The sequence below is a fragment of the Neodiprion virginianus genome, chromosome 7 (assembly GCF_021901495.1).
Source record: "Neodiprion virginianus isolate iyNeoVirg1 chromosome 7, iyNeoVirg1.1, whole genome shotgun sequence".
In the NCBI taxonomy this organism is placed as follows: Eukaryota; Metazoa; Arthropoda; class Insecta; order Hymenoptera; family Diprionidae; genus Neodiprion; species Neodiprion virginianus.
Genome location: NC_060883.1, coordinates 1,753,401 through 1,780,545, shown reverse-complemented (window position 1 = coordinate 1,780,545; position 27,145 = coordinate 1,753,401). Strand labels below are relative to the sequence as shown.

Genomic DNA, 27,145 nt, shown 5'->3' with positions numbered 1-27,145 from the left:
ACTTACATTCGACGTTTATAACCCAGGAAGTTTCCAAGTGTAGACCAGTCACGTTTCGATTCTCGGCCCTGCAAGTGATAGTTTTTCCATTGTCCTCGACCCTCGGCTGGAAGCTGAGCAAACTGACGGTTCGATTCTCTCGAGTTTCTTCCTCCCAGGGTTTCCTCTGCAACGGTGAAACAAGAATAGAAGAACTTTTATTCCGGTGTTCGGTAATAAAATTTTTAAAGAATTTGTACGATGATTCAGAAGCAACGAATTTTTTTTTCGTTTTTTCCATCGCTTGTACTTATAGAAATTGACGTATTACAATCATTTAACAGCGATTGATTACACACGCCTCTGATTAAATGGTAATATTAAAGTCTCCAAGCTGTTGTTTCAAATTCAGAGAAACCGGAACGTCAAGAGGAAAGAAGATCGGAGGGAAAGAGGAAAAGGACGAAGTTCTCGTAAACTTTCAAAGATTTTCCATCTAAATACAACAATGGAACATAGTAAATAGAACAAAATTGGCAAGGGTGATAAACTTGGCCGTTTATAGTGTACGATGTTTGAAAAAATGATTTTTAATTACACGGATCTCTGGATTCTTGCAACATATGCGCACTGTGCTTTAATGGTATCTCGTATATGCGTGTATATACGTACACAATGCGTGTTCGCGTATGCAATACGTACGTAGGTACACATGGTGTTGGTAGGGGGTGAAGTACAACCTGATTCCTGGTTATCGATAATGCTACGCGTCCCCAGGGAATTTCTCCCCTTAACTATCTCCATTCAAGTCCTGAACTACAGAGCGTTGCCTACATACCCTTCCCATCCGCTCGTCGCGTTCTATTTGCAGCTATACTGCCCACACAGAGCTCCACGTCGTGTAACCAAAAGCGAAAGCTTTTACTCGACGATTGGTTTTACAGTGAAATGTGAGAATTTAATACGAGTGTTTAATTTGTTCATTTATTTCTTTACTTTGTTTTCCGAAATTTGCTTTTCCTCGTTAGGCCAAATTCAAAGCCTGCAATGGATTTTTTACGAAATGCGTTAATTTTATCTGGACATTATACGCTGGCAATGATCAAGCGAGTGTAACAAACATCGTTAATACGCGACGGAGGGGGAATAACGAGGATTAATTTGGCGATTAAATCAAGTGGGTATTCAATCTTCTCCTACCTTGTCGCCCATCAGGAGCTTCTGTCCCTCGTACCAAGTAATGATAGCCGGAGGCCTGGAGCCGGTTGTCTCGCATGCGACCTTGTACAGCTTGCCAGCCCTGAGAGCCTCGCCAATTCCGTTGCTAATAGTCGTCGTTGTTGATCCCGGTTTTTTTATCTTCACCGTTAACGGTTTCACTGGGAAACAGATGGGGAAAGGAAAGATTAGGATAATTGAAAGAAACAAAGCAAAAAACAAAGCACAGCAACAAACGAATCGGGCAACATTTAAAAAATTTTTCTCATTTTCTTTGTTCCTATTTATATTCATTTTGACAACGACAATAACGGTAGTAAAAATCGTCAAGAAAATGGTGCAAAATTTGAGGAGAAAAGAGAGAACGAAAAAATTGCCCGCTGGGAAGAGGATGGAACCAAAGGGGCAACTGAAAAAAAATAAAGTGAGAAAAAATCTATTCCACTCACGATTCATTTCGAGGATCAGCGAAGCTGTTTTAGGCTCGACGAGTTTTGTGTTCAGTGCCTGGCAGGTGAATCTCGTGCCGAGATCGGAACGGCTTATCGATGACAACGTCAACCTGTAAGCGGAGAGAAAAAAATGTAGAGAATCGGAAATTAGAAGAGGATAAATTGAACTGATTGGTCACAAATGGCAAGACGGAAACAACAAATCAGAAATTAAAATATTGATGGAAATTCGATGTGCCGAATCTTTGAATAAAATTTGAAAATAACAAAATGAACGTATAAAATTTTTTTTCACCTGTTCTCGATTACGTCACCCGCTCGAATTTCCGATTCTTGATCCCTTACGATTCCGTTTATCAGCCATCTGACAAGCGGCGGTGGTTTACCTGGAATCAGAAACGATTCATCATATTTAAAGAATGTTGGTAGACGTTTTTCGCCTTCTATTCATCTTTGAAAGAATTATTTTTTTCCCTTTTGAATGGGATGACTCGGATGTATATAGACGTGGAAAATGCGTATACTGTTGCCCCTTTTCTTGGCTCGATCCCTTACCACCCGCAGCTTTCCTAATTGCGTAATTAAACACGATGAAATTATCGCGAAATTAGGGCCACGGATAGTGGGATGCAATCTACCCCTCCTTGATCTTCTTCGAGGAAAAGAGAAAGGCTTTAATAACCCGAACGGAGCAGTAAAGATTTAATGGATGAAAAATGAGATAGCAGGCTGGCCCCTTTTCTTCGTACCTAGCTGTCCAATAAATGGGAGGATGAGGAGGTTAAAGAAGAACAGAAAGAGGCGAACGCCGGTCTCTGAAAACGCTTGAATATAAGGGTACGCAGGAATGGGTATCAAGGGATATTAAATGAGAGATGAGCAAGACGTGAAGAGAACAAGTTTCAAATTAGTCGATGGTACGAGCTTCCAGACATTTTACCCAAAGTGGAATCGTCAACCCCTCAATACTTGACCCTCCACGCTCTCCGGGACTTGAACTGACTATCCATTTTGAATTTCCGAAGTTTGGCACCAACGCCGAAAACGGGAAACCCAAAAATACCTCAGAATTTATTTTCAGACGAATCCGGTTACATTTCACCCGGACACGCGAAGTGCAGTGTCTTTGAAAACCTGACGCACTTCCAAAGAAGAATGAAAGGAAAGGTACGAGAAGCGCTTCCCTATCTTCGAATCTCCACCGACTCGCGACAAGCCTCAGCTGTTTGGTTGGCTAAACATTCCTTTTTCGGGGGGATGATATCTGTGTATCTAACCATCTGTCTCTCGTTCTATACAGATAAACGTGAGCGGTTCGGGTGACCGTAATCCCTGAGGATATCGGCGGACGGATATCTGTGGATTAAAATCCCCGAGATGGTTGGGCAGGTTGAATCGCGAGGCTGGAGCGCCGCGGCGCCGGGGGGTAGTTAAAGTCAACGCTAGAGGCAAGCCGAAGCCAGACCCCGTCGCTAAGCACTAACGCAAACGACCGTTCGAGCTTACGAATTAAGCAGGCTTCGCCTCCCTCCTCTTCTTCGTCTTCCTCTTGGTCCGTCCTCTCATGCTCGAGAGCTTTAACGACTGGTTAATAACGGCCATCGTCCTCCGCCTGACGCCTTAATTTCTTCTTCTTTCTGTCCTTCTTCCGCGATTTATGTGAAAAAAATTTTCTCCCCCAGACCTTCAATTTCTCTGAAAATTTTAATACCCTTCTGAGCAAGAGTGAAATTCGCAACTCGCCGCTGTCGCCGATTCGTTCGATTCGGCTGTCCCGGAAAAGCTGGAAAAAATTCACCGGGCTTCCGGCTCTTCGTTTTCTTTTTCAGTCCGATCGAGTTTGCCTTCGAGGTGGCGGAGAAGCTTTGGTTCGAGATATCGCGTGACCGTCAGCCGCAAAGGCAACAACCGCTTTGGGAATTGAAGTGGGACAGTTAGCGGCGGCTCGCTGGCTGGTGTAGCTTCGGTGGTCCGCTTATGCAATGCTTAGTGAGCGAACGGGGGATGGAGAATGGAAGAGAAGCGGCAAGTAGGGGAGGAATCGCCGCCCTCGGAGATTTCGTCAATTTAAATTCCGATCCCGAATGTCTCGAGGCTTTCGTTTCCAACCTTTCGACGAGCTGTCTTCTCGCTTCTCAACTTTCGGACCCTCTCGCTCGCTCTCTTGAAAAGAAGTTGGAAACTCGTAATCAACGACGGTACGAGACGACGAGATTAATATTTATCAAAGCGGATAAACTCGTTCTAACGATCTTGACGGAAAAACGAATCTTCCTCCACGGCGCACGTTCACGTGTATTTTTTTTTTTTTTATTTTTCTACTCAGCTCCTTGCCGCAGAGACGAGAAAATACTCTCGCGACATTAAATTTTCTCTTACTCCTTTTTTTACGACTAGGAAAACTCTTGTCAAAGATCGATGTTCATCTAATACCCAGTGACATCACCGGTTTCTCGATCGGGCTACCGTCGTGAATTGGTGATATCGAAGTTAGGGGTCAGGAATGGGCTGAGGTGAATGGAAGAATCGCAAAGTGGTAAGGGATAGAAATTTATGTCGAACGAGATAGGTGGAGACAAGGCCGATCGGCGGTTTGAGCAAGACCTTCGGAGACCTTTGGAGAAGCTGGGTGAACGGTCCGGATATATTCCGTGAGGTGAATTGAAAGGCGAACAACTGACGGAGCGGCGGGTGTGCGAGGGAACGGTAAAAAGCTCGATATTTAACTTCTGAGAAATGAAGAACGGTATCGTCGACGCCAGAAAGATGAAGAAGACCGACCATGGTTAAAAGATGAACGTGAAAATGGTTTTGCGACGAGAAGGAAAATGGTTGAAGAAACATAGAAAAACGGTTGTGAGGTGAAAAGGGGATCGAGTACCTATGGAACATTGATTTCTAAACAGAGTACAGGAATTTATACCCAGCTGGTGAAGTAAGTGCATGGCAGTGCCGATAACGAATGGAAAGAGAAGAAATGGTGGAGAGAGCGGGAGAGGAAGAGAGAGAGAGAGATAGAGAGAGTAACTTTACTCCACCAGAATTGCCTAAGCGAACGTAAAACTTTTCACTTAGCTTTGAACGGTAAAACAAAAAGAAAACTAGAGGAAAGAGGCAACGGATCGACAGAAAAAAAAGCGCAGAGTAAGCTTTTTCCCTGGTCTAATAACCAGTGACATTATCCGTTCGATCGTCTGAGTAAACTTCATTATAGCCTCTGGTGTTCTCCACTTGTCCAACTCTATGGCCATTGTATTGTACCGTTGAGCCTATGTTTAGGTTTTGTTTATAAGGTAGTTCGGCTGAAGTTCGCACAGCTCAAGCACCGAGTGTATAAACCGTCTTGGTAAAGCACTTCTCGAATGAGCAGAAGGTGGGTATTCACGTCGATATTTGCTTGCTTATATTTGACTTATGCAGTGTGGTGCACCGAGCTAAAGGTATATTTACACAGTGGATTTACCAGGCGTAGAGTTTCCCGAGCTTTTTATTCTCCTGTGTCTCATTTTATTTGACGATTGGTTACGGCAAGAGATAGAGAGAAAGAGAAAGAGAGTGAAAGAGTGAACGATCTTCCACTCTGTGTCGTTTACCGAAAATTAAAAATTTTCTTTAAACTGATTGTCTTACAGCTTTCGGGAATTTTTTCCGTAAAATTGAACGTAAATGAGGAAAGGAAGGAAGGAAGGAAGGAAGGTCATCGTGTGGCTGTTACCTGGTAAGAAACGATTGTGGTTGAAGGGTGACCTCAAGTTCTGTTGTTTCTGACTTGAAATTAGACCGAGTTAATTGAGACGGGGTTCACTCCAACCCAATTCATGACGCAAATACATGATGCTGTTCATTTCCAAGAGTTTCACGCTTATCGGAACATTGCGTTAATCAAATTAAGTACCCACTACACCGCACAAGCACACAGAGATAAACCGGACCGCTCAATAACAAAGGGGTCGTTTCGTTATGATCAAGGTTGATTTCCGTCTGTTACATACTTCGGTATGACGGGCGTAACGATAACGAAGCTTGTCGATCGTGTTTATGATATTCCTTTGTCTCTTCTTTCTGTGCGCTGCATCCTCTTCTTCCGCTTCTTTATATTGTGTTTAATTGGCGATGCTGAGAAACGTTGGTGTGCAAGTGTTGCAAAAGGTGGTTTTGACACATAGTCGTTATGTCGAAAGCTTCTGTTCCATTAATTGGAGATATTGATCAAAGGATTTCCCGTTCTCACTCTCGCTCTTACTATCTCTCTCTCAATCTCCTTCTAGTATATTCAAACCTCAAACCTCCTACAGCTACGACCAACATCATCAACTCCCGAACTCTCTGTATAATGCGAACACGTTTGACAGAAACTATGACGATGGGATTCGAAGGAAGCCAGGAAGGAAGTTGAGACACATTTCGCTACATCTTTGTTGGTCTCTCGGCAGTTTCGCTTACTCGAAAATCTAACTGGTACGTACATCAAAAGTCGTATTTAAAAGTTCCTCGCTCTTCAGCTCTCTCTAGCTTAAGACTCCAACAGTGATACTCAGAGATCAATGTGCATACCTCGTACTCCTCACAATCTTACACCCAGCAAGATTGAATCTGCAGTTTGCGAGAAGTTAGCGAGTATTCTAATTTCGTAGTACAATGCACATCCTGATTCAATTACTGCAAACTCGTACGAAATTGTAATTATAACCACCCGCAATTGTTTGACGCGTGTTTGAAGCTTCGCCAGTCCTCCCATCGTCATTCGAAACGAATAAATTCCGCTCGTCAAATAGCGATACGAATTTTCACTTCGTTTTCACCTAAGCTCAACATTTCCCCGTTAAAGTGCCACTGGGTTTGCATGGTCAAGTATAGAGCTCACCGCGGACGTTAATGAATGGTTCGTCCTTGTTACCGAAAGCCTTTTCTTTCAGATGTCACTTTCATTTCCGTGTTTAAAGGTGGCCGGCGTATATCCGGTTAAAGAGACGAAGGTGTGAAATGTTTCGGTAAGAGAAAAGTGGGCAGATGAGGTGGAGTGTTTGGGTGCTGCGCCCACAGGGCTAAATGGACTTGTCATGTTACAATAACGACCCCGCATGGCACGAAAGGAGGAAAAGCCTCAACGGACACCCACGGAGTGAACCTGTGTACACAAAGAATGTGTCACCGATACAGAATTTTCATTCCCCCCGTCGTCACGCACAACTACTTGAACCCAGTGCACGATACAAAAGAACAATGCGAAGAACGTAGTGTAAGAAACACTGATTAACTTGTCACGAATCATTGTGCACACAAATTGAGGTGAAGTATTTCCGGTCATTTCTTTTGACCAGTGGTTGGGGAATATAATTAGTTTATTCGTTTCACAAAGTAAACGTCGAGGAATACCCTGGTGACAAACTAAAATCGTCTTCGACTAAGTACGTAAAGAGGTGGCAACGTGGAAATCGGAGAGTGCATCGCTTTACGTTAAGGGGATGATGATAACTTACCGCCAATCACCCGACAGTTGAGCAGCAATTCGTCACCCTCTTGGTAGGGGCCAACGCTGTCGTTCAAGACACGACCCCATCTGTCCAAAATGGCCGGTAGCTCGGGGGGCACTGAAACACAGATTGCCAGAGAAAGTGGTTAGAGTCAAAGGGATTCGCGCTTGTCTGCATCTTCGCGGCGTCTTTCTTAAAGGGCTGCAGTATCTAAGAGGAAGGGGGGGATGGTGAACAGAGGTGACGTGACGAGGACAAGAAATACTGAAGCATTGTCCTCTCGGTGGAGAGCCGTTCGTTTCGGGCACCGAGTCTTTGTCCCCGTCTTCCTGGTGTTCACTGCTGTTCAATGTTTCCCGTATCCTGTATACATGTATTTATGTATACATATATATATATAGAGTATGTATGGTATGGATGTATATATAATATTGCATGTGGGCGTGCAGCTTGTACCGCCTGTTGTCCTGTAAATGGGGTGACGGGGGTCAAGAATACCCAAGAACAAAGCTGGGGTCAGAGTTGAACTCTGCGAATAATGGTCGAGGCGCTTATCCTCCTCCTTTCACTCCCATCTTTCCTTTTCTCGATCACCGTGCTGAATTCAGTCCATCCTCACCCCTTTTTTCGCCCCTTAATTTTTTTCAAATTCAACAAATTTTGTATACTTTTTGACATCAGAATCCAATATATATTAGTTTAGGGTAAATATCGACGAATAAAATACCTATGAGGTTGACATTTTTCTTCGACTCGGGTTGATAAATATTAAATACGTTTTGATGGTTTGTCAAAATTAAATGGGAGAAATTAAAGAAGATAAACGTAAAGTCTTGCAAAATTGGAGGTCATTGCGGTGACTCGATGAAATGGAATGGAAGTGGGGATTCTACGTGAGTATTGGTTATCGGGTGGTAGAAATGGTTGACTTTGGTAGGTACACAGTTTCGTGTATTATGTACCATGTATGTAGATACATATGTATATTGGACTTGGGGGTGAAATACTGGGTGGCAAGGGCGGTTTCGGGGATTGGAGCCTGCAGTACAGCGTGGCAATTACCCTGCGGTAATCAATGGGCCTTGGTACAAGACCGCGCGTCGATTATTTCCGGGTATACATATGTGTATAGACCTATACAGGCCTATGTCTGAAGTAGGCCAATAGTACACAGCTGTGCAATTGGCTGTGGCGTATACACACCATGATACATAGGATGAGCCGCATTTTAAGTGGTTGTAACTAGTCGGGATTTTTCGAAAATCCATTTTTTTTCCCCCATTTTCGTAATCTACAAATATTCTAGTATGTAAAAGGTACGTGTAAAAAGAAATGTCTCTTCGTGAAAAATACTTGACAAATCGCTTTTTTCGGCCTCCTGACTAAGTGTAACCCATTGATCGAGTTAATTTCAAACATCGATTATCAAACCTGCAACCCCTCCTCATTTCCATTTTTCGATACCAACAAGCGAAAAGGAAGAACCAGAGAATAACGAAGGAACAACGAGTCAATGTTCGAAAATGGAATGGAATACATGATACCAATGCACACACCAGCGGCTCACGCCATTCGGGAAAACTACCCTCAACCCTTTCGCTCCGCTAGCCTTGCGCTGGTCCGTCACCGAAACGAGTCGATATTCCTCACCCCTCTGTGGAAGCTGAAAAAGAGGGTAGAAGCTTTCTGTACGAAACTAAATTGGACTCACGCGAATGTGACGGCGGAGAAAGAAGAAGGCGGGAGGAATTGGGGGCGAAGCTCTGCCTCGCAACCGCCGATAAGCTGACCTGATTTCGATCAGGATCTGCGGGGCTAACGACGAAAATGGTTGTGATTGCTGAGAATCTCTTTGCTCTCGTAAGACGATTACGACGACAGACGGAAGAAATTACGCAATGTCGAAAATGCCGATGCGAAAGAAGAAGAGCTGCTGCCGTTGACGGCGGAAGCCTCATCGATCTGCTCACGTTCAATCTCACAGTCGTTGAAACATTGGTAGTTCATGACATTTTTACACTTAAGGTCAGACAATTCCGACTTACAGATTCACGATTTTTTTACACCGCTTTCTTTTTTTCTTTTTTTTTCTCATAATGTGCATACTTGAGTTTTTTTTATCGCATAAAAATCTCTGAAACCCAACATAATCCGAGAAAATAATACACGTCCCACTCTGTTCCCTTTGATTAACATTTTTCTCACCAAGCCGTAGAGTTCGAGGTGATTAATATTTGTTAGCAAAACTTTGGCGTATTAAAATAACGTATTTACGTTCTGCGTTTTTAATTTTCTCGTTATCGCTTGGTAATAAAAAGAAGAAGAACAACAACAGTAACAAAAATCCGGGCGTTCGTAAATCGTTAAAATCTGGGGGAGGGGGGGGGGGGGGGGGGGGGGCGAGAAGTTGAATTATACGATCAAACGAAGCGAAACAGCGACACAAAATGAGGTTCGTAAACGGCCGAGGAAGACCGTTAAAACGTGCAGGACTAACCCTGTCGAGTTGGAATACTTTATGTATTTTCTAACCGAAGACCTAGGCTCACGTTTAGAGTTTTGCTCTTTGATACAAACTCGTGAACGAAAAGAGCGGGAGAGAGAAAAGGAAGACACTTGGTCAATGCGTTTGTGACTTTGCCAGCGAGATATTTTCACCCTAATATAATAGAATATTCCAACATCTTCTCAACTATTCTCATTTTCGCAAGATTCTATCGAAACGAAGTTTCTTTTTCTCGTTCTTAATCAATCCTCATCTGACGTACAGTATGTGTAAGTATAATCTGTAATTCACGTGTGTGCATACCTATTATACTCATTGTCCCAGACGAGGGTTGAGCATGCATATTACATTTCCGTATGTATTACTTGGAGTGAAAAGACAGAAACGGGAGAGTAAAGACGATAAAACTTTACCGCCAAGCTGTTCAAGTAATCCACGTATATTCGTGTGTCTGTTTTTGTGTACCTGCATACGTGAGTCCGAAGGGTTGGGGCGGGTTCTCCTTAGTCCGCGAGTCAAAGAAGAACGTTTTAATTATAAGCACGAGCTGAGAGAATTGCATCAGCAGAAGCAGCCGAGGCAGAGATGGAGGTGGAGGTGGATTTAGAGGTACCGGCACCACCAGCAGCACTGCACGTCTGAAACTGCGAACATTCGCACAAAAGGAAAGCTCGAGTCTCGACTTCTCCAGTAATATACACCCATGTACTCCTGCACACGTCTAGCAGGGTCCATGTGCACATTATGTCTAGTATGATAATATTTCAACACAGCGTTATTTTCTCTTCGCGTCAAGAGATACCGCCTCGTCATTCCAGCTTCGACGTCTTTCGCGATTTTTTCGTTCGATTTCCAACAGTGTTCCAGTGTAACGGTAAGACTCACTCTGTTCCGGGAATAAGGAATTATTTGACATGCAGATATCGCGAGTAACTATTTAACTAAAAAGATGAGCGACACCGTTAAAAAGTATGTCCGTCAAGTTGTGCCGAGAAACGAGTGCTCTGTTCACGTGTAGTGAGGTAAAACTGAGGAATTTTAAACGGAGAGCGACTTTCCGGACTGTCGAGTTCACAGTTGTTTCAGTTTCATTAAGAACCGGAACATTCTCTCCATCCTGCTGGCCTCCGTTCGCGAGTTTCACCAAGTTCCAAGTCTTACCCACACACGAATCGTCATCAGAAGTGAGGGTTAGTGGACCATAGTACCAGACGGTGATGCCTGCGCAAGGAGTGAAAGAGGGTGGCTTCGGTCTCAATAAAGTGATTTTAAGTGAACCGTTGTGCAGCCAGGGCCAGAGGCGTCGACGTTACGGGCCAACTTCACTTACCCCCGTTGAGATACGGGTGAAAATATTAAAATCTGCCCCGGGAATTGGGGGCTGAGCTGAGCCGGGTTCAGCAGGGTTGGTTTTAGCACGTTGGAGAAGCAGAGTGAAGTCGAGTTGGCTCGGCTAAACCTGGGTAGAGTAGTCGAGTGAAATGCGAGGTTGGGTCAGGTTAGACGAGCCGCCTTGCCTCCCTCCGCCCTCTTCCATCACACCGCTCCCTCTATTTTTACCATAGAGAACGGCGGAGGAGTTCCTCTTCGGAGGGAAGTAGAAAACGGTAGCAATGTATAATACATATGAAGGATAAAAGCGGCTGCAAGAAGGAAGCCTTACATCGGAAGTATTAGAAAAATTGGAAATGTATTGGCTGAGAGAAGGGAACACGAGGCATGGTGAGAAGGTTCATCCTCTGGGGTCTGCGGATGGGGTTAGGTTCCGTTGGAAATTAGCTGAGTGGATTTCTGCATCGAGGAGATAAAGTTATCTCCAGGATCACTCGTCGATGATTGTGTGAGATGAAAAAACGTGAAGAAGACAAGTCGGAAAGGAGAAACCCGGTGTTTTCATTTTGAGACAGAGAATCGGCGATTACTGGTTGAAAACGATATACAGAGTACGCAAAGTGAGTTTGCCAATATACGGGAAATCAAGGGGACCACTGAGTGGTGATAATGGAATAAGGAACCCCTTTTTGACGGCCTCTTTCTACTTCTTTGACGATTCAGTGTAAACAAGACAAGGATCGAATTCTCTGGGGGGGAAAAAGAGTTTGGAGAATTGAATCAGGGGGATTTTTAAATCTATTCGGGGTTAAAGTGCTCTTGGAATTCGGTGAAATCACCCGAGCAAGAAATCGAGCAAAGCGAGAGAACGAATCGAGCCAATGACTGCGAACCCGGATGAGAACTTTTGGGTCTGAACTCGAGAGCCTACCGCTATATTGTCCGCCTAGGAATGATCTCTCGATCCAAGTTGAAATTGCAAACCGTTCGCCGGTTTCGAATTAACTCGTAACTCCGACGAGTACCAGGGTGACTTTCTCGTCTGTCCTCTTAGCCGCGAATTAATCCCCTCGCACCCTGAGCCAAGAAAGAGGATTCCACCGGCCGGAAATTAGGGCATCGCACTGTCACGAGTCCTCTCGATGTTTCCTGAACCACGATCCACGTGATTGGGAAAAAAACTAACACCGTCTATAGCTACTGTTCGGAAAACTTTTCCTCCCATTGAGGGTGATGAGATTTTGGGGTCCAAGTCATAGGCTGACTAAAACTCGATAGACGGAAAGAAAGAAGAGGCCGAAAAAGAAAGAATCTGCGGCTTTTCGCTTCGCTGCAGGAGTTCCAAAGTAGAGGGGGGAAAAAAAAGTGACGAGAAGTCCGCGGGTTTGGATTGGCTAGCAAACCATGGGGGTTGGGGGTGGAGGACGTGGTCATGGTCTTTTGTCTCTGGCTGGAAAGGGGCAGCAGCTCGTCAGACACGAGGGTTCAAGCGACTGTGAACCCGATATGTTATGTCCCTCGGTCAGCCCAGGGGCGAGATGGATAAGGGAGAAATGTGGAGGGGGTCGAGAGGGGTGGCTTAGCGTTGCGGTAATAGTTAAGCCACGCGAAAGAATCCCGGTCTAGAAACTGAGGGGGTGAACGGTGGGTGTATATAAAGTAAAAGTTCGAAGAGAGTGTGTAGTTGTGAAAAAAAGGAAAAAAAAAAAATGCCCGAGCGGATCCAGAGGTATGGGAAAAAAGAGAGCGACGTATAGAGAATCGTATGAATTTATTGCCCCACATAAATTCGACGCTTTTCCCGTGGCCGAAAACCCTTTCACCGGATCCGCTATATGCTGCTGTACTACGACTGTTCGGAGTTCGACCCTTGGCCCTCCGGCCCACCCTTCTCGACGACGATCTGAACGTCAGAATTTCCCGCTAGGTTATACGTTTGTTCCATTCAAGAGGGAGACACTTGATCCTCTATATTGCCGCTGGTTCGGATCGACGTGGACCAACGATTTTCAACTGGCACGGAAACGCGGATGTTGAATTACCGCCTCTTTTCGACTCGTTTAGGAGAACTCCGACCTCTTTTTTACCTTGTTTCGTTAGAATTCCCCCTTTTCCGTTCACCTCGTCTTCTCAAACTCTTTTTTATATCTGCTCATATTTCTAAAATCTTCTCTTCGCGATTTTTTTTTTCTTTACTCATCGAAAGTTGTTCGCGATACAGAATATCAACGAATAACGTAATATGTGTTTTTTATTAGGGCAATAATTTGATAATTTGTTATAACTGAATGGTTTCTGTTGCTTTATATAATATATTTTTCGTTCGAGGTTTATCCCACAATCCAGACTGCAGCGTCATACTCATTAGTCACGAGTTTTCAAGTTCCTCTTTACAGATATAAGAACGAGAAGTTTTGCCGAAGAAAATAAGACACAGGGGTGAAACGAGTAGGAAGAGGTGTATAAAACTACAAAAATTTCACATCCACTTTAAATTAATAGCAGTAACAAACTTGTCCTCCCCATCCCTGATTTCCCGATCCTCTTATTCTTCTTGAAGCAGGAGCAAGAGCAACAGCAAAAAGCAAATGAATGAAGGGAAGGAGAATTTTTATTAATTTTTTGAAAACTCCTAAACTCCGGCAGCTGTTATAATAACGAATTTAACGAAAAGCTGCTGCTGCTGCTGCTGCTACTGCCGCTGGCTGCTTCTTCTCGGTGAAAAGTTTCATAAGTCTCGGTACGTTTTTGTACCCTCTTTTTTTCCTATCTTCTAAAGGCTCGTTAGAAAAAAATAAATAAAAAAATTGTTACAGTAAAACTAGGTACGCGGGTGTTAATATGATAAAGATTTTTGTTTTAGGAATTGAAAATTTCGTTTACTCGATAGTTTTATAATTAAATCGCAGTCTGAGAAGGCTTCATTTGAAGTTTCATATGAAAGAACACTTTTTACTTTCCAATTCAAAGTACGGAAAACACTGGTTTGTTTAATTCTTTGTCTATACTGCGTAACGGTTATCGCGTGTAAACCGAACAGTGAATGTGAAAAACAGAAAAAAAGAAGAAGAAAAAAAAAAAAAATACCGAATGAGAGAAACAAGGAAAAAGTGGTAACGATAAACGGAGAAAGACGATAAGACGTATAACACGCAGAGACGAATGAAGCGACGTGACAAAGTGCAGGAAAGAAAAGGAAATGATCAGCCAGAAGGTAAAGGGGTGAAGGGTTTAGGGCTGAGGGTTGAAACGAGGGGTGGAAGGAAATGAGTTGGGTCTACACAGTGCAGGAGCAGCAGCATCAGTAAGACGACCAGGAGCAGCATCCTGGATGTAATCTAGAAGGTTCTGGGACCCGATCTCTCGTCTGATGAAAACACCGCCTGGTCTGAAGGTGACGGAAGGGAAAAAGAGAAAGAGAGATCGGGGCGAGAGGCGGAGAGAGAGGGATGAGACCGCTTACCGGTTGAAAACCGAAAGAATAATTAGAATTTATCTAGATTTGATTGAGGTATCATTGGACGGATATTCCCAACCAGAAGTGAGTCCCGGTGAGAATATTCAACGCTCCGCGATGGGATAAAAATCTGAAAAAAATTAATCGTAACCAAGTTTGTATAAGATAATTCGTTTTTAATAATAACAATGCCAATAAAGTCGTCGGTCAATTGTTTACACAAATATTTGAAATTTTTAAAATCCCCGAAAATTCCAAAAAATTCACAAGCATTCAGAAAAATCAGTGAATTCATTTGATAAGAAATTAAGAAATTGTCACTACAGATTCGTCACACAAATTTTTGGTTAAAAAATTTATCAACAACTTTTATGCATTGTTATTATTAAAAACAAATCATCTTTTTTTTTCGGATCTTCGTCTCATAGCGAAACGTTCAATAATCTCGTCGAGATTCAGTGTTTGTTCGGGATATACGTCGAATAATACCTTAAGCATAGCGATTCACTCACCGATAACTGTCAGGTTGTACCGGAAGCTCCTCGTCTGCGCCTTGCGGAAGTCGACTCTGCATCTGTACGATGCTGCGTCGTGTCGTTTTATCTGGTCGATAACAAGCACGGCCGGCTGTTGGACGGCGGTTCTGAAATACGCCCGACTACCGAACAACTCGGACTTGTGCTCCGCGTGTTCCAACGATCTGCCCCTAACGTCGAATCTGTAACACAATGAAAGAAAAGAAAAAGATGAGGGTAATTTCAGAAAAGGAATTAAAAATCCAACCACCGTACAGTTGTTAAACGATAAAAAAAAAAAAAAAATTCGAACCAAATCCGATGTCGGATCAAATTTATGAAAAGGATAATCTGACGGGGTTTGGTTATACAGAGTGCGGCGAGGAAGGGGTGGGATTGTTGATTGGAGTAGTCGTCGGATGAATGATCAGCCTTGAACGGTAGAAGACCGAGAGAGAAAGCGAGAGAAGGAAAAAGGGAATGAGCGAGGAACCCGGGGAAAACTGAGGGATGGAAAAAAGGCGTTTCAGCTCGCCGACGCGAGAAAACTAGAGATTGATGAGTCGGTGGTAGTTTGGCGTGACGTGAGGCCGTCCGCTGGTCGCATAGCGATGTTGAAGAAAACGAAAAAGTAAAGGAAAACAAAAACGACCGAGTGAAAGACGGAACGAAGATAAAAAGAGAAAAAAAAGAAGACGAGAGTAATTGTTAACCAAGTTAAAATATACGTCGCCTACAACGCGGAGCTGTTGTAGCGTAAAATTATTTACTTACGTGATTTGTGATTGAGAAAAAAAAAAAAAAAATACAAAACTCGGCGGAGAAAAACGTACGTTCCGAAAATTTTGCGAGATTTTCAACAATTCGTCAGGTTATCGTGTTGGAATTTTTTTGAAATTATTCTGGTGTTTTTTTTTTTCACTTCTATGGGGGTTTCAAAAAATTCTGTGGGGATTTTATTACGGTTTTTTTTTGTGTTTTTTTGTAATTCTTATGGGTTTTCAAGAAACATGACGAGGAGAATGGAATGGGAATTTGTTTTTAGTTTACATTCTCTGAGTCGAATCGAGGTTACGGATATAACGACACATGCCGTACTATGCATATATGAAAGGGGAGCTGATGTAGGTAATACGAAACCGATGCATGTTTTATGAAACTGTTTCGCATCCCTGCCGGGATACCGTTCTGTTCGGTAATGGGTACACCCACTACATAGTATAACCGTATAATACAGGATATCGGTGAAAAAAATTCTCTCTCTCTCTCTCTCTCTCTCTCTCATCCTTTTTCCCTCCATGGCGGTGTCGATGGAGATCGTAAAAAATGATACATACAGATAGACGGGACTCGAGAGACACCGTGCGTAGGCAAACCAACCCCCGAAAAAAAACATTTTTGCTCTCCATCCCTTGCGAAGTGACTGATAAATACCCGTGTATACATACCGATATAAATGAGTAAATATTGACGGAGGGTGAACGGTGTTCCCGTATGTTTTGAACAAACATCGAGAAATTAATATTTCGGAAGTTTCAATCAAAACGAAATTATTTCAAAAGAAAAAAATTACATGAGAAAAGTTTTCGCACCGCGTTTATGCGGGATATTATAATTTCGAAGGTTCGTTGTTGTTGAGGTGCTTGAATTACAGGTTCAAACAATTTTTTTAACGCTATTGGCTATACATTCTCAACAAATCGTTTTTACTGTGGTTGATTTTTTTTCCGATTTTTACCTAATCACAAGGTACTCGATATCGTCGACGACACTAACTTTTGATTCGAGAATGTAAAGCCGGTACATCCTCAACACCGACTTCTCATTACCGAGGCAATTGATCGTCCGAATATTTTATCCTGTATTATTTGTCATAGAATTTCGAGCTCATCTATATCAAAGCTGCCTCCGCCTCTCCTGTCAGGGACTGATATAAGGCCCGCTCTCCGCTGTCCGACCGTGTCTAACGGTTGTTTGAGCTTTCCGAGGCGACGGACTGCACGCCGTATATATAGCCATGTGGAAACTGCAACGTATGGGGCCGAGTCAGGGGCGGCTTAGGCAGCGTAGGCTACGAGAGGGTGAGCTTAAACCGGTAACGAAATTCGGGTCGGACTCGGCGGTGACCCGAGGGAACCGGGGATTCCCGAAAACGGTCAAAATACCGAGACTCCGGGTCCTGGACACCCGGCTGGACGCGATAACGCTCCATTTACGGGGTAAATATGGGGAAATCCATGCGAACCCGACCAACGTCCGACCCTAATCGTTTCTGATTTTCTTTAAAAAAAAACATTCCGCAATTGTCCCGACTGTGAAACAGCGCCCTGAATTTTTTCACATTTTTCATTCAACTACTCAATTATCTGTAAATATTTAAAGTGAATTTGAGAAGGACCTTTTTTTAACATTTTCAGAAACTGTATTTTTTATTCAAACATTTTAAAACCAGGCCCGTGACGGGCCCATTTTGTTTCCATTTTTTTTTTTTCAGCACTCTCAATATTTATAAACAATTAACCCGTTGGATAAAAAAGGTACTATGTCAGCATTTATCAGCGAAACGATCGGCGATATCGTTGGGAATATTTTTCTTCTACCTGTATTAAAATCGGGGAACGCATTATGCCACGTGAAGAACAAATAGTAACAAAAAAAAAAAACAAAAATAAGTTACGAGAGTGTGCGAGATGGAAATTAGAGAGAGGGATTCGGGAAACCCGGAATTGTGTTCGAGATCAATTTAGACGCTCAATCTTGAAAGGAGCTCTTCCCTCTACAATCGGAAGAGCTTCTGCTGTTCAAAACTATTTCCAACTGACTTAATCGCGGGGATATACGTACATATCGGAGATTCCACATGAACCGAACATAACCGAAGTTTAACCATTATTCAGTTATGAACTTCGGCGAAGCTTGGAAATTCGGAGCGTTTCCCAGAGTGGAAAGCAATTCTTTATTCGTCTAGTTTTTCGATCAATTCGTTGAATCGATTTCCGAGAAATTTAAGCTCCAACATAAACTAACCTGATATAAGAAATTGAATTTTGAAACGAGAAAGAGATAGAGAGAGAGAGAGAGAGGAAAAGAGCAACGTTCCCCGAAGCTGAGACCGGGATGGGGCGAAGAAAAATTCGCGTATCGAAGATCTGCGACGGTCAGGGTTGAACTTAATATATGCAAGCTTATACGTGTAATTATAGAGTTCTATGCTCGTAACACGAAGTCGCGGCGGGTGCGTGTTAAAAAAAATTTGTAAACCAGTTTTGAATATCGTGTTGTTTGGCAGTAGCCGCTTAAGGGTAATAAATTATATCACACGGGGCGACTCCCACCCCTTAAATTCACCAACCCTGCAAAGCCAAGGTCCGAGGTTTTATTACGGAGGGAATATTGAATTTCTTTATCGATAGAATTATGGTAAATTATAGTTGGTCATGTAAGTGGGTAAGAAGAAGGAAAGAGAGAGAGAGAGAGAGAGAGAGAGAGAGAGAGAGAGAGAGAGAGAGAGAGAGAGAGGATGAAGGTAAACTGGGAACGAGCATTAGGCCGTCATAAAATACCCGAGCGTTTTCAAAGGGAGTGTAAATTACTGTTAATACCGGTGCTCGAGGGTCGGGATTTCATGTATTCAATACATGTGTGTGTATTATATATTTATACAAGTATAGATTCGACGTGAATATAAAAAATATTTTCTCGTGGATTTGCGTAACATCAAAAAAATAAATAAAATATAATAATTAAAAGGAACTAACGAATAGAATCAAGATTAAATTTTTAGCGAACGATGATGTTAATGGATCATTGTCTTTTTCTCCCTTTTTTATTTCCTCAAGTCGGTTGATCGAAATCAATTTATATTGAAACAAAAATTCGAATCACACGAAGAAATCATACTTACATCGAGCCTATTACCATCACGATCACTGTTATAGGTTATTTACGAGACACTTTTTGTTAACGAAGAACAACGATTAGGAACCGGAAAATGAAAAAAAAATAAATAAAAAAATGAAAAAACAACAACAAAAGAGGAGGGAAAAATTTAAGCAGTATACGCACACTCGCGGTTAGAACTCATGCATTATACAGTACAAAGCGTATAAACGTGGAATACGGTAGCTGAAAAATAAACTCGTTTAATTAAGATTTGTGGTAACGAATTGGCTTAGGAAGGTCATGCATATTTAAATTTTTCCCGAGCTACGGGAGAGAGAGAGAGAGAGAGAGAGAGAGAGAGAGAGAGAGAAATATCGCGAACAAGAGCGGAATAAAGAGAAAGAGACAAAGGGAAGTCTCCGCTTTCCAGGATCCACCCTCACCACCCTTTCGCAACTACGATGATGACGATTTTTAAATTGCAAAGTTTATATTCATAGAATAAGGTTTACATAGAAACAAATAATTATTATTATTTTCAACTATCCGCGGACAAATTCAACCTCAGTACGGACCTCTGACATTATTCTCCCCTCCCTTCCTTTCCCTGTAACGTGGGTATTGTTGCCGGTACAGGAACGCAAAGTGAAGTCATGCGCATTGAGCGCATCGTCGCTCGTATCTCATATATTTCGTGTAGGTATTACGTACTACGGTAGCGAGGGTTTGGACGCGGATGAGGCAGAATTTCGAAACGCATTAACTGATTGGGATTGATTGACGCCCCGTCAGATTACCGACTCACCGCCAAACCTATTATCTACCAATCCAACTCCGCGTGGACGATATTCAAATTTTGTTTGCTCCCCTTCCCCCCTCCCCCCCCCCCCCCTCAAGCCCCCGTCCCGATGCCGTTACTGCAACGTCGTGATTCGAATATCATTAGCATCACCGACTACGACGACGACGAATTGGATACACCCGTTACACGCGTTCGTATCTACGTGAATACGTTTGTGTGCGTGTTGCAAATATTACTCCCGAAGCTAATCAACCGTTCCCTGAAATGTCAGGGATTGTTAATGTTGTTACGGGATCATTATCGTCGTATCTGCAAAACCAGCGCTGCCCCGCCGTCCGAAATAGCGACGGGTTGTTATTCATTCGTACGTACGGAAATATCTTCTGTTTCGAGTGACGGGAATGTTTTCAACAAAAAAAAAAAAAAAAATAACAACAATACCCCATGGAATTCCCATATGAATATTCTAGAAACCCCATAGAAATTCAAAAAAACCCCATGGAATTCCCATAGAAATATTTTGTCAAACCCCATAAGAATTCAAAAACTCGACGGAAGATTTGTAACAAATATTTGTGAAAATTTTGAGAATCCGGAGGAAAGTTTGTCAAAAAACCCCATGGAAAATTATGACGATTGAATATCGAATGAGAGTTGGGAACCGAAAGCGAGCTGGATGAACTTACGGCTGAGATATAGGCGAAGGTTCAAAGGAGCGCTGCACGCGAGCGCATGAGAAGACGACGTAGGGGGAATCAGAAACCCGGAGGTGTAATAGAGGCGGATACCTGGAGGCAGGCAGGTTCACCTTCTCGCCTCATGCCAACCGGTGACTTCTAATAACGTCGCGTGGCAGGCTAAATCCTACACATCACCGTAAAATACGGTATAACACCGCTGGTAATAATTTCATACATTTTCGCCTTTGACTCCGACGCTATCTTTTGCCGTATTTTTCTCCACCCGCGTTCCTTTCCCGAACATTACAGGTCTACGATGGAGAAAAGTTCCACCTCCGTGATCGTTCTTTTCCATATTTTTTTTTTCTTTTTCTCATGTCCTTTCTCAGCTACGTCATAAAAATATGCCGTATAAATAATTAAGGATTTCAACGGCGAGTCCCTGCCGCCACCGGTGAAGAGAGATAAAAACGAATCATGGGGCGAGGGGGGGGGGGGGGGGGGGTGACTTTATTATACGGTGTACACGTAGAAGCTTCGTACGTGTTCGATCGTGCCCCGAAAACCGATCGCATTCGAATTTACTCCGTTGCTTTACTTCACCTTCCTTTCTTCGCGATTTCTCAGCTGTATCGACTCTTTTCCACCTACTTTTCTCCCTCTCTCTTTTTCTCACTCTTTCGCCCCTTTCCTCCCGGAACGGCGGTCTCACGCTTTATCAAAGATGGTGACAATATATATATATTTTTTTTCTTCTATTCCAACCGGATTATCGAGGGAGAAGTTAACTGGGCAGGAAGTTACGCAGATTTTACCTTTCACTCTGGAGAAACGCACTGCGGTGAAAGCTCAACCGTACATGGTATCTTTTTTCAGGATAACCTTGTTTACGCAATTTTTACATTCCTACATGAAATAGAAAATAATCTCTTTATCGACGTCGACTTTGTCGTTGTTTTTCCGGTCTGAATTTTTAGGGAGGTGGGGATGAAGGCAGGGGGGGGGATGAAAATCCCAAGAGACTCCTCTGTCACCGCGCTCGAAGAAACGCGAAGAAGTAAAAGAAGAATAACAAGACATAGACAAAGGCGGTAAGAGCACGGCCTCTCGTGTCCGAGGAGTTTGGGTGGATAAAGGCGATCGGATCCCTTGAGGTTTCGATACTCTCGGCTTGTTGGGACAGTGGCGAAACAAAACACACGGAAAATAGAATTGATTCCCACACGGGCTCGAGGGTCGTTGAAGGGGTTTAACGGACGACGACGAGAGAGGACGGTATGAGAAGAGGGACAACGCGGCGGAAGAAGAAGGAAAGGTGATGCGAAGAAGCTGGCCGAGGGAGCCGGGGTGAAAAAGAAAAGGAAAATAATCTAGGGGGGGTGAGAGAGAAGCAAGAAAAAGGAAAAAAGAAAAAAAAAGAGGGAGCCAGGCATCACGATTCGTCTGACGTCGCATACGGCAAAGATGGTCCCGCACAATCAGGAACTCATGCCGTTTCCCAATGTATCTGGCACTGTATTTCTCCTTCGCTTGAATCTGTAAAGCTTTCGGGAGAACGGCTTTGACTTTTGATTAAAAGCTCTCGGGCTTGACAGATTTTTCGTCGATCTTGAATGACAAGCTTTTCGAATGCTTCGTGGGTATGTTAGTAGGGTGGTCCTTTTATGGGGTAGAAAATAAAAATCACGACGGATAGTGTCAAATCGGTTCCATATGGGGAGAAGAAAAATTCCTTAATTTTTTTTCAGATTATTATTTCATTCTCCTAGTCTCCCTGTTTAAGCGACAAGTTTTAAACTATTTGAACACATGCTCATTCGATATATTTTGTACTGAATTTTATCGCGAGGTCATTCGTGGGCAAAAAAAATCTATAACTTGGAATATTTTCACCCCATACGAGGACCACCCTAGTAGGTACGCACAGTTCCCGAAGCGTGAATCTCGTCAAAGATCACCTTCGCGATTGAATCGAAGGAGAGTATTAATTCGCAGGATCCAAAATTTCATCGATTTTTTATTCGCTCTTCAAGACTCAGGATTAGGATCATTTGAAAATCGACCCAAAATATTCCAACGACTAATATAAAAAGATTCACCAATTAACACTAGCCTGTAAAATCCATAGCCATAGTAAATCATAGCCATAGTAAAGCCTCTTTGTGTCGCCAAAAAGCCTTGGTCCTTGTGCTATTTACCACACGATGAAAAGCCTCTTTCTTTGCCCCTGGTCTCGACTATTCACCCCTTCCGTCCTTTGTTCTATTTTCAAGTTCTCCCTTTGACTCGTGCCGAATGTTCTTTCATCACCTCGAGCACGTGCTTCGTTCAAACATTGATCGTCACAATTTGGAGGCAGAAATTGCGTGGGTCAATCAGTCATTCGTAAATTGAATAAAACTGCATTGAGTGGTCAATGAATTATCGATAACTTCTATAGCTTCTGCCTTTTCTCTTCTCCTTCGATAATATTATTCGCAAGAAAATCGATCATCGCTAACGAGACACCCGTCGACGGGGTAAGTTTTGACATGTGTCGTTTTCGCCGCGTCGAGGGTATAAAAAATTCTCCGAATAACGATAGTTCGACGTATACTTCGCCTTGGGTAATTATCCGGAGGAATAATCGTTAACTGCCAGATGAGACGTCGGACGTCAAACAACGGCTATGACCTAATGCGAAAACCCTGTTGCGTGTCAGGTATCCTCCATTATCTCCGTTCGTTTCGTTTCGTTTCCCACTTATCGTCCTTCGTCCCTCACCTCCCAATTCCCGCTTCCGTCCTTTTGTCAATTCTCGATTAATAAAGATCCCCGGACGTCATCGGATTTAATAAAAACGTCTGCACGAAGTGCAAGGAAAACTGGAAACTAGAAGTGGAAGAGAGTAAACGATCGTCTCGCGAAACGAAGCAAGCTTAAACTCGTCCGGAAATTATTATTCATATACATATGTCGTCAAACGTACTCGAGTCCCGACTTGCGAGTCATCTGTTACTTTTACTTATTACCGTGATACACAGTCGTATTAAAGTTTCATTCTCTCAATCCCAGTTGAAAACTTCTCCCCGATATTTCATTTCCCTGAAACCGGTTCGCGCGAAAAAGTGAAAATGGTTATTTCGGAGATCGTGAAAACGGCGCGAAAGCGAGAGGCCTCGGTTAACCGCCGGAGGCTTCGGGATCGTTGGGTCCTGAAATTCATCTCATCTGTATGCCGGACCAGGATGCAAGGATGCAGGGGGAGCTTTAAGCGACGCGTGTGCCTAATTGCGCCCGCTTTGCTTTCCGATCTCTTTCCCTCCGCTGCACAAGCGGCGGACATTAAACACGCTTTATACGCTAGTTTTAATTGAAATCCCCCCCGCAGTGCGCTCCATTTCGTCGGCGTAATGCACATAATTTAAAAACGACAATTTTGAAAAATATTATTTCACAAAACTCTACATCTCGTTTTCCTATTTTTTTTTTTTTTTTTTTTTTTACGCGCGTATCACTGGCTTATCCTTGTCGTAAAATCGTGAAAATAAAATTGTTTCAGTACAGTTGGATTCGCTGGTTCAAACTTTCAGCTTTTTTATCGTTTTACGAAACGGTAGAGCCTCGGAAAAAACTGGCGACGATAAAAGGTATACAAAAATTCACAGGGCTGGTTATAAAAGCAAGATCGAAAACAGGCGGAACATCGTCGGCGGAAAATTAACGAGCGATCAAATTCTTCTCCGATTTGTGCAAAAACAAAAACCTTAAGTGTATACAATTGTACGTGTATATTACAAATTCCATGCATAAAAATAGAAACGTTTAAACACGCAAGGGAGTTGTTTTCATTTTCTTCTCCATTTTTGAGAAATAAATAGCCGCCTCCTGCTTTTCTCCCCACCCGCTCGCTCATCACTCGACTTTCTCTCGTCCCGACCTCTGATCGATTAAAAGTAAATAAAATCGTTCGAAATCGTTGAAATGAATAAACACCGAACAGCACCGACTGAAAAGAAAGGAGAGATTTGTAGCTTGCGCGTTTGCGTAGAAGAGAGGGATAGAGAGAGAGAGAGAGAGCGAGGAAGGGAGAGAGACGGAGAGAGGGAGAGGTGCACCCCGGCAGAACTCGCTTCCGCGAACACTAATCACTTCGCGCGCCAATTTAGCCGTTAAATTGGTCAGCGAGTGTGAGAGTAGCTCGTCGAGTTGCTGTGCAAGCACGCCGCCGTGCCGCTGTCGAATTGCTTTCCGTCCGGAAAATAGAAATAAAAATAAAGCCAGCGTAAAAGTAAAATGAGCAAAACGAAGCGGATACAAAAAACGGAGAGAAAAAAAGAAAAAAAGAAAAAAACGAACCAACGAACGAAAAAGCGTCTCTTTCCTTCTCCCGCACTCCGTTATATCTCTATTCGTACGCACGTACAAAATTCACAGGGTGTCCGATTTCAAAAGAATATCCGTTTCGCAAACGTGGACAAATGATTTGATAAAATTGATCAGAGAAATTTGTCAAGCAATGGAAAATAAACGAAGAGTAATCGACGAGAGATAAAGATAAAAATGTTTGATCACGCATGTAAACGCAAGTTGGAGCAAACAAAAAAAACAAAAAAAAGAAAGATTCACAGTGATTCTCGCGAAAAAATAATAGGTTTATATATGTACGCGATATCGCAAAAGTACGCGTGACATCCTTATTTTATTTTATTTACTTTTCTTTTTTTTTATCAAAGAATTTTATGCTAGAAATCTTAACTTGACCAAGTTCTTTCAGTTGAATATTATTTTTTTTTTTTTTCACCTTTCAATTTAGTTCCTTTTTCTTCAACCGAATGACGACTGGATATCTTTTTTTTTCCACTGATTTTCCAATGACATTAGTTTATCACCCTAGCAAAAAAAAAACCTGACAAAACAAATCACAAAGACAAATGAAACATCGAACAACAACCGATATACCAAATCATAAAATACAGCAAAACAAAATCAAGCGAATAAAAAAAACACTCTGGGGATCAAAAATATTTGTCAAAATAGGAAAAAAAATAAACGGTATTGGCGAACAGAAGTACAAAAAATACGAAATCAATCGAGCGCAAAAACAGAGAGAGCGAGAGAAGGGGGGGGGGGGGGGGTCATTTATCAACCGTGGGGTTCGAGGGTGAAAAGAGATTGATATCGTTGACTGCAGGGGAATGAAATACCGAGAGACAGGGCTAATTTCATTACGAGAACAGTCATGGAGAATGCACATATACGTACGTATAAAACGACCGTATTCGATCAGATCCGATGAAATTTGCCTGAACACAGATACGGGTACGAGGTTAATTACATAGTTCGATTGAAATTACGTGGGCATAACTGTTTATCTATAGTATATCGGGTATGCCAAGTACCCGTTGCATTTTAAACGGAAATTTCGAAATGCAAACATCAATGATCCGGAATAATATGGAATTAAAATTTTCGGAATTTTCCCGGCTATCTATCTAAATTTCTAAATTGCCATAATAATTCTTCCAGAAATTTCATTTGTAAATTTCACGTGTGCTGAAAAAACGTCAAAAAAAAAAAACAATCCCGAACGAGAGAATTTTTCGGGGCACGCGAACGCAGCTGGCGTGAATTCTAGTTGGCCGGAATATCCGACCTGGATTATGTACCTCGGGATAGAATAAGGATGAGGATAAGGAAAAGGCTCGGAATAATAAGGATAAGGAGAAGGAGAAGGAGAAGGAAAAGAAGGAGGTAGAAGCGGGTTCGGGTAATAGACGAACGTCTCGAGAAAATTGTATGAATATCGGGGTTTAGAATCTGCAGCACAGGTTTATCGAACTGCAGCCAGGGTCAAAATAGCAGGGCATCGAAACGGGATGCATTCCATGCTATTCGATATATTTACCAATTTCTTGCATCGTTTCTTCGGTTGAGTTTGACGCAAGCTTGACTTAATTTTTTTTTGCACATTTTTATCTCAAACGTGAAGGGAATACAAACGTACAGTGCGAACTTAACGGTTTTCAACGTCGATGATAAAATAGAATGACGGCTATAATTGAAACGGAGTATCGCGTCGAAGTACCAGGCAAGATTGAAGAAGAAAAGAAAAAAAGAAGGGGAGTGAGAAAGTGATGGAGAAAGTGGTAAAAGCGACAGAATTCTAGTCAATGTTTCACAAGGCGTATGCATTATATATTTCCGTTCTGAATTATTTCACGAATCGCTGGCCAGGTACCAAGAGAATGAAAATAATAAGAAGAAGAAAGTGCGGAACAAGAAGAACCGTTATAATGACTTTAACGGTGATTAAAAGAGTCGGAAAAGTGTGTGAAAGATTGATTATACGATCACGAAGTGTAACATATTAAATACGATGTATTGTACATGTCGGTAGGGTTTTATATCGAATGTTTAAAGCTCGTATGGTGAAGAGAAGAATAAGAGAAAAAAAAAAAAGATACAGAAAAAAGTATTACAGGGTAAAGAAGTAGAGAATAAACAAAATACTGAAAACGAACGACGTTGAAGAGTGAAAAAGTTCTTCCATACCGTGTTACGTTGAAGAAAATACGCTATTCACAGGCCCCTTTCCACGTGATATACGATAATTAATTAATGCATTCGTTAATGAATTGCTCGAGTTTCTAAGAGAGACTTGATAAAATTTATCCGTATTTTATGTTTACCATAAATTATAAATTACGGAAAATTATGTCGTGTATTATGCGGAGGGAGAGAGCTCGGCTATCAAGCTGTTCCGTTATTACCGTAATAGACGAGAGAGGAAAAATGAAAATGAACCGTATCTTCGGTTTCTTTTTCTTTTTTTTTTTTTCCTTTCCGCTGAAAGGTTAGTCCAGTGT

General features: G+C 42.4%; 1 protein-coding gene across 8 annotated transcripts in view; it reads right to left on the bottom strand.

The window, feature by feature from the left end:
* LOC124308504 (nephrin) overlaps positions 1–27,145 on the bottom strand; it is a 155,063-nt gene that overhangs the window by 22,550 nt on the left and 105,368 nt on the right. For all 8 annotated transcript variants that reach the window (XR_006909008.1, XM_046771270.1, XM_046771266.1 and 5 more), the window contains exons 3-8: positions 14,931–15,136; positions 7,130–7,240; positions 1,945–2,035; positions 1,647–1,759; positions 1,180–1,358; positions 7–166 (exon numbers count right to left, since the gene is read on the bottom strand). Coding sequence is in view for 7 of the 8 variants with exons in the window: in XM_046771270.1 (XP_046627226.1) it covers positions 7–166; positions 1,180–1,358; positions 1,647–1,759; positions 1,945–2,035; positions 7,130–7,240; positions 14,931–15,136 (860 nt within the window). In the remaining variant the exon portion in view is untranslated. The remainder of the gene's footprint in view (positions 1–6; positions 167–1,179; positions 1,359–1,646; positions 1,760–1,944; positions 2,036–7,129; positions 7,241–14,930; positions 15,137–27,145) is intronic.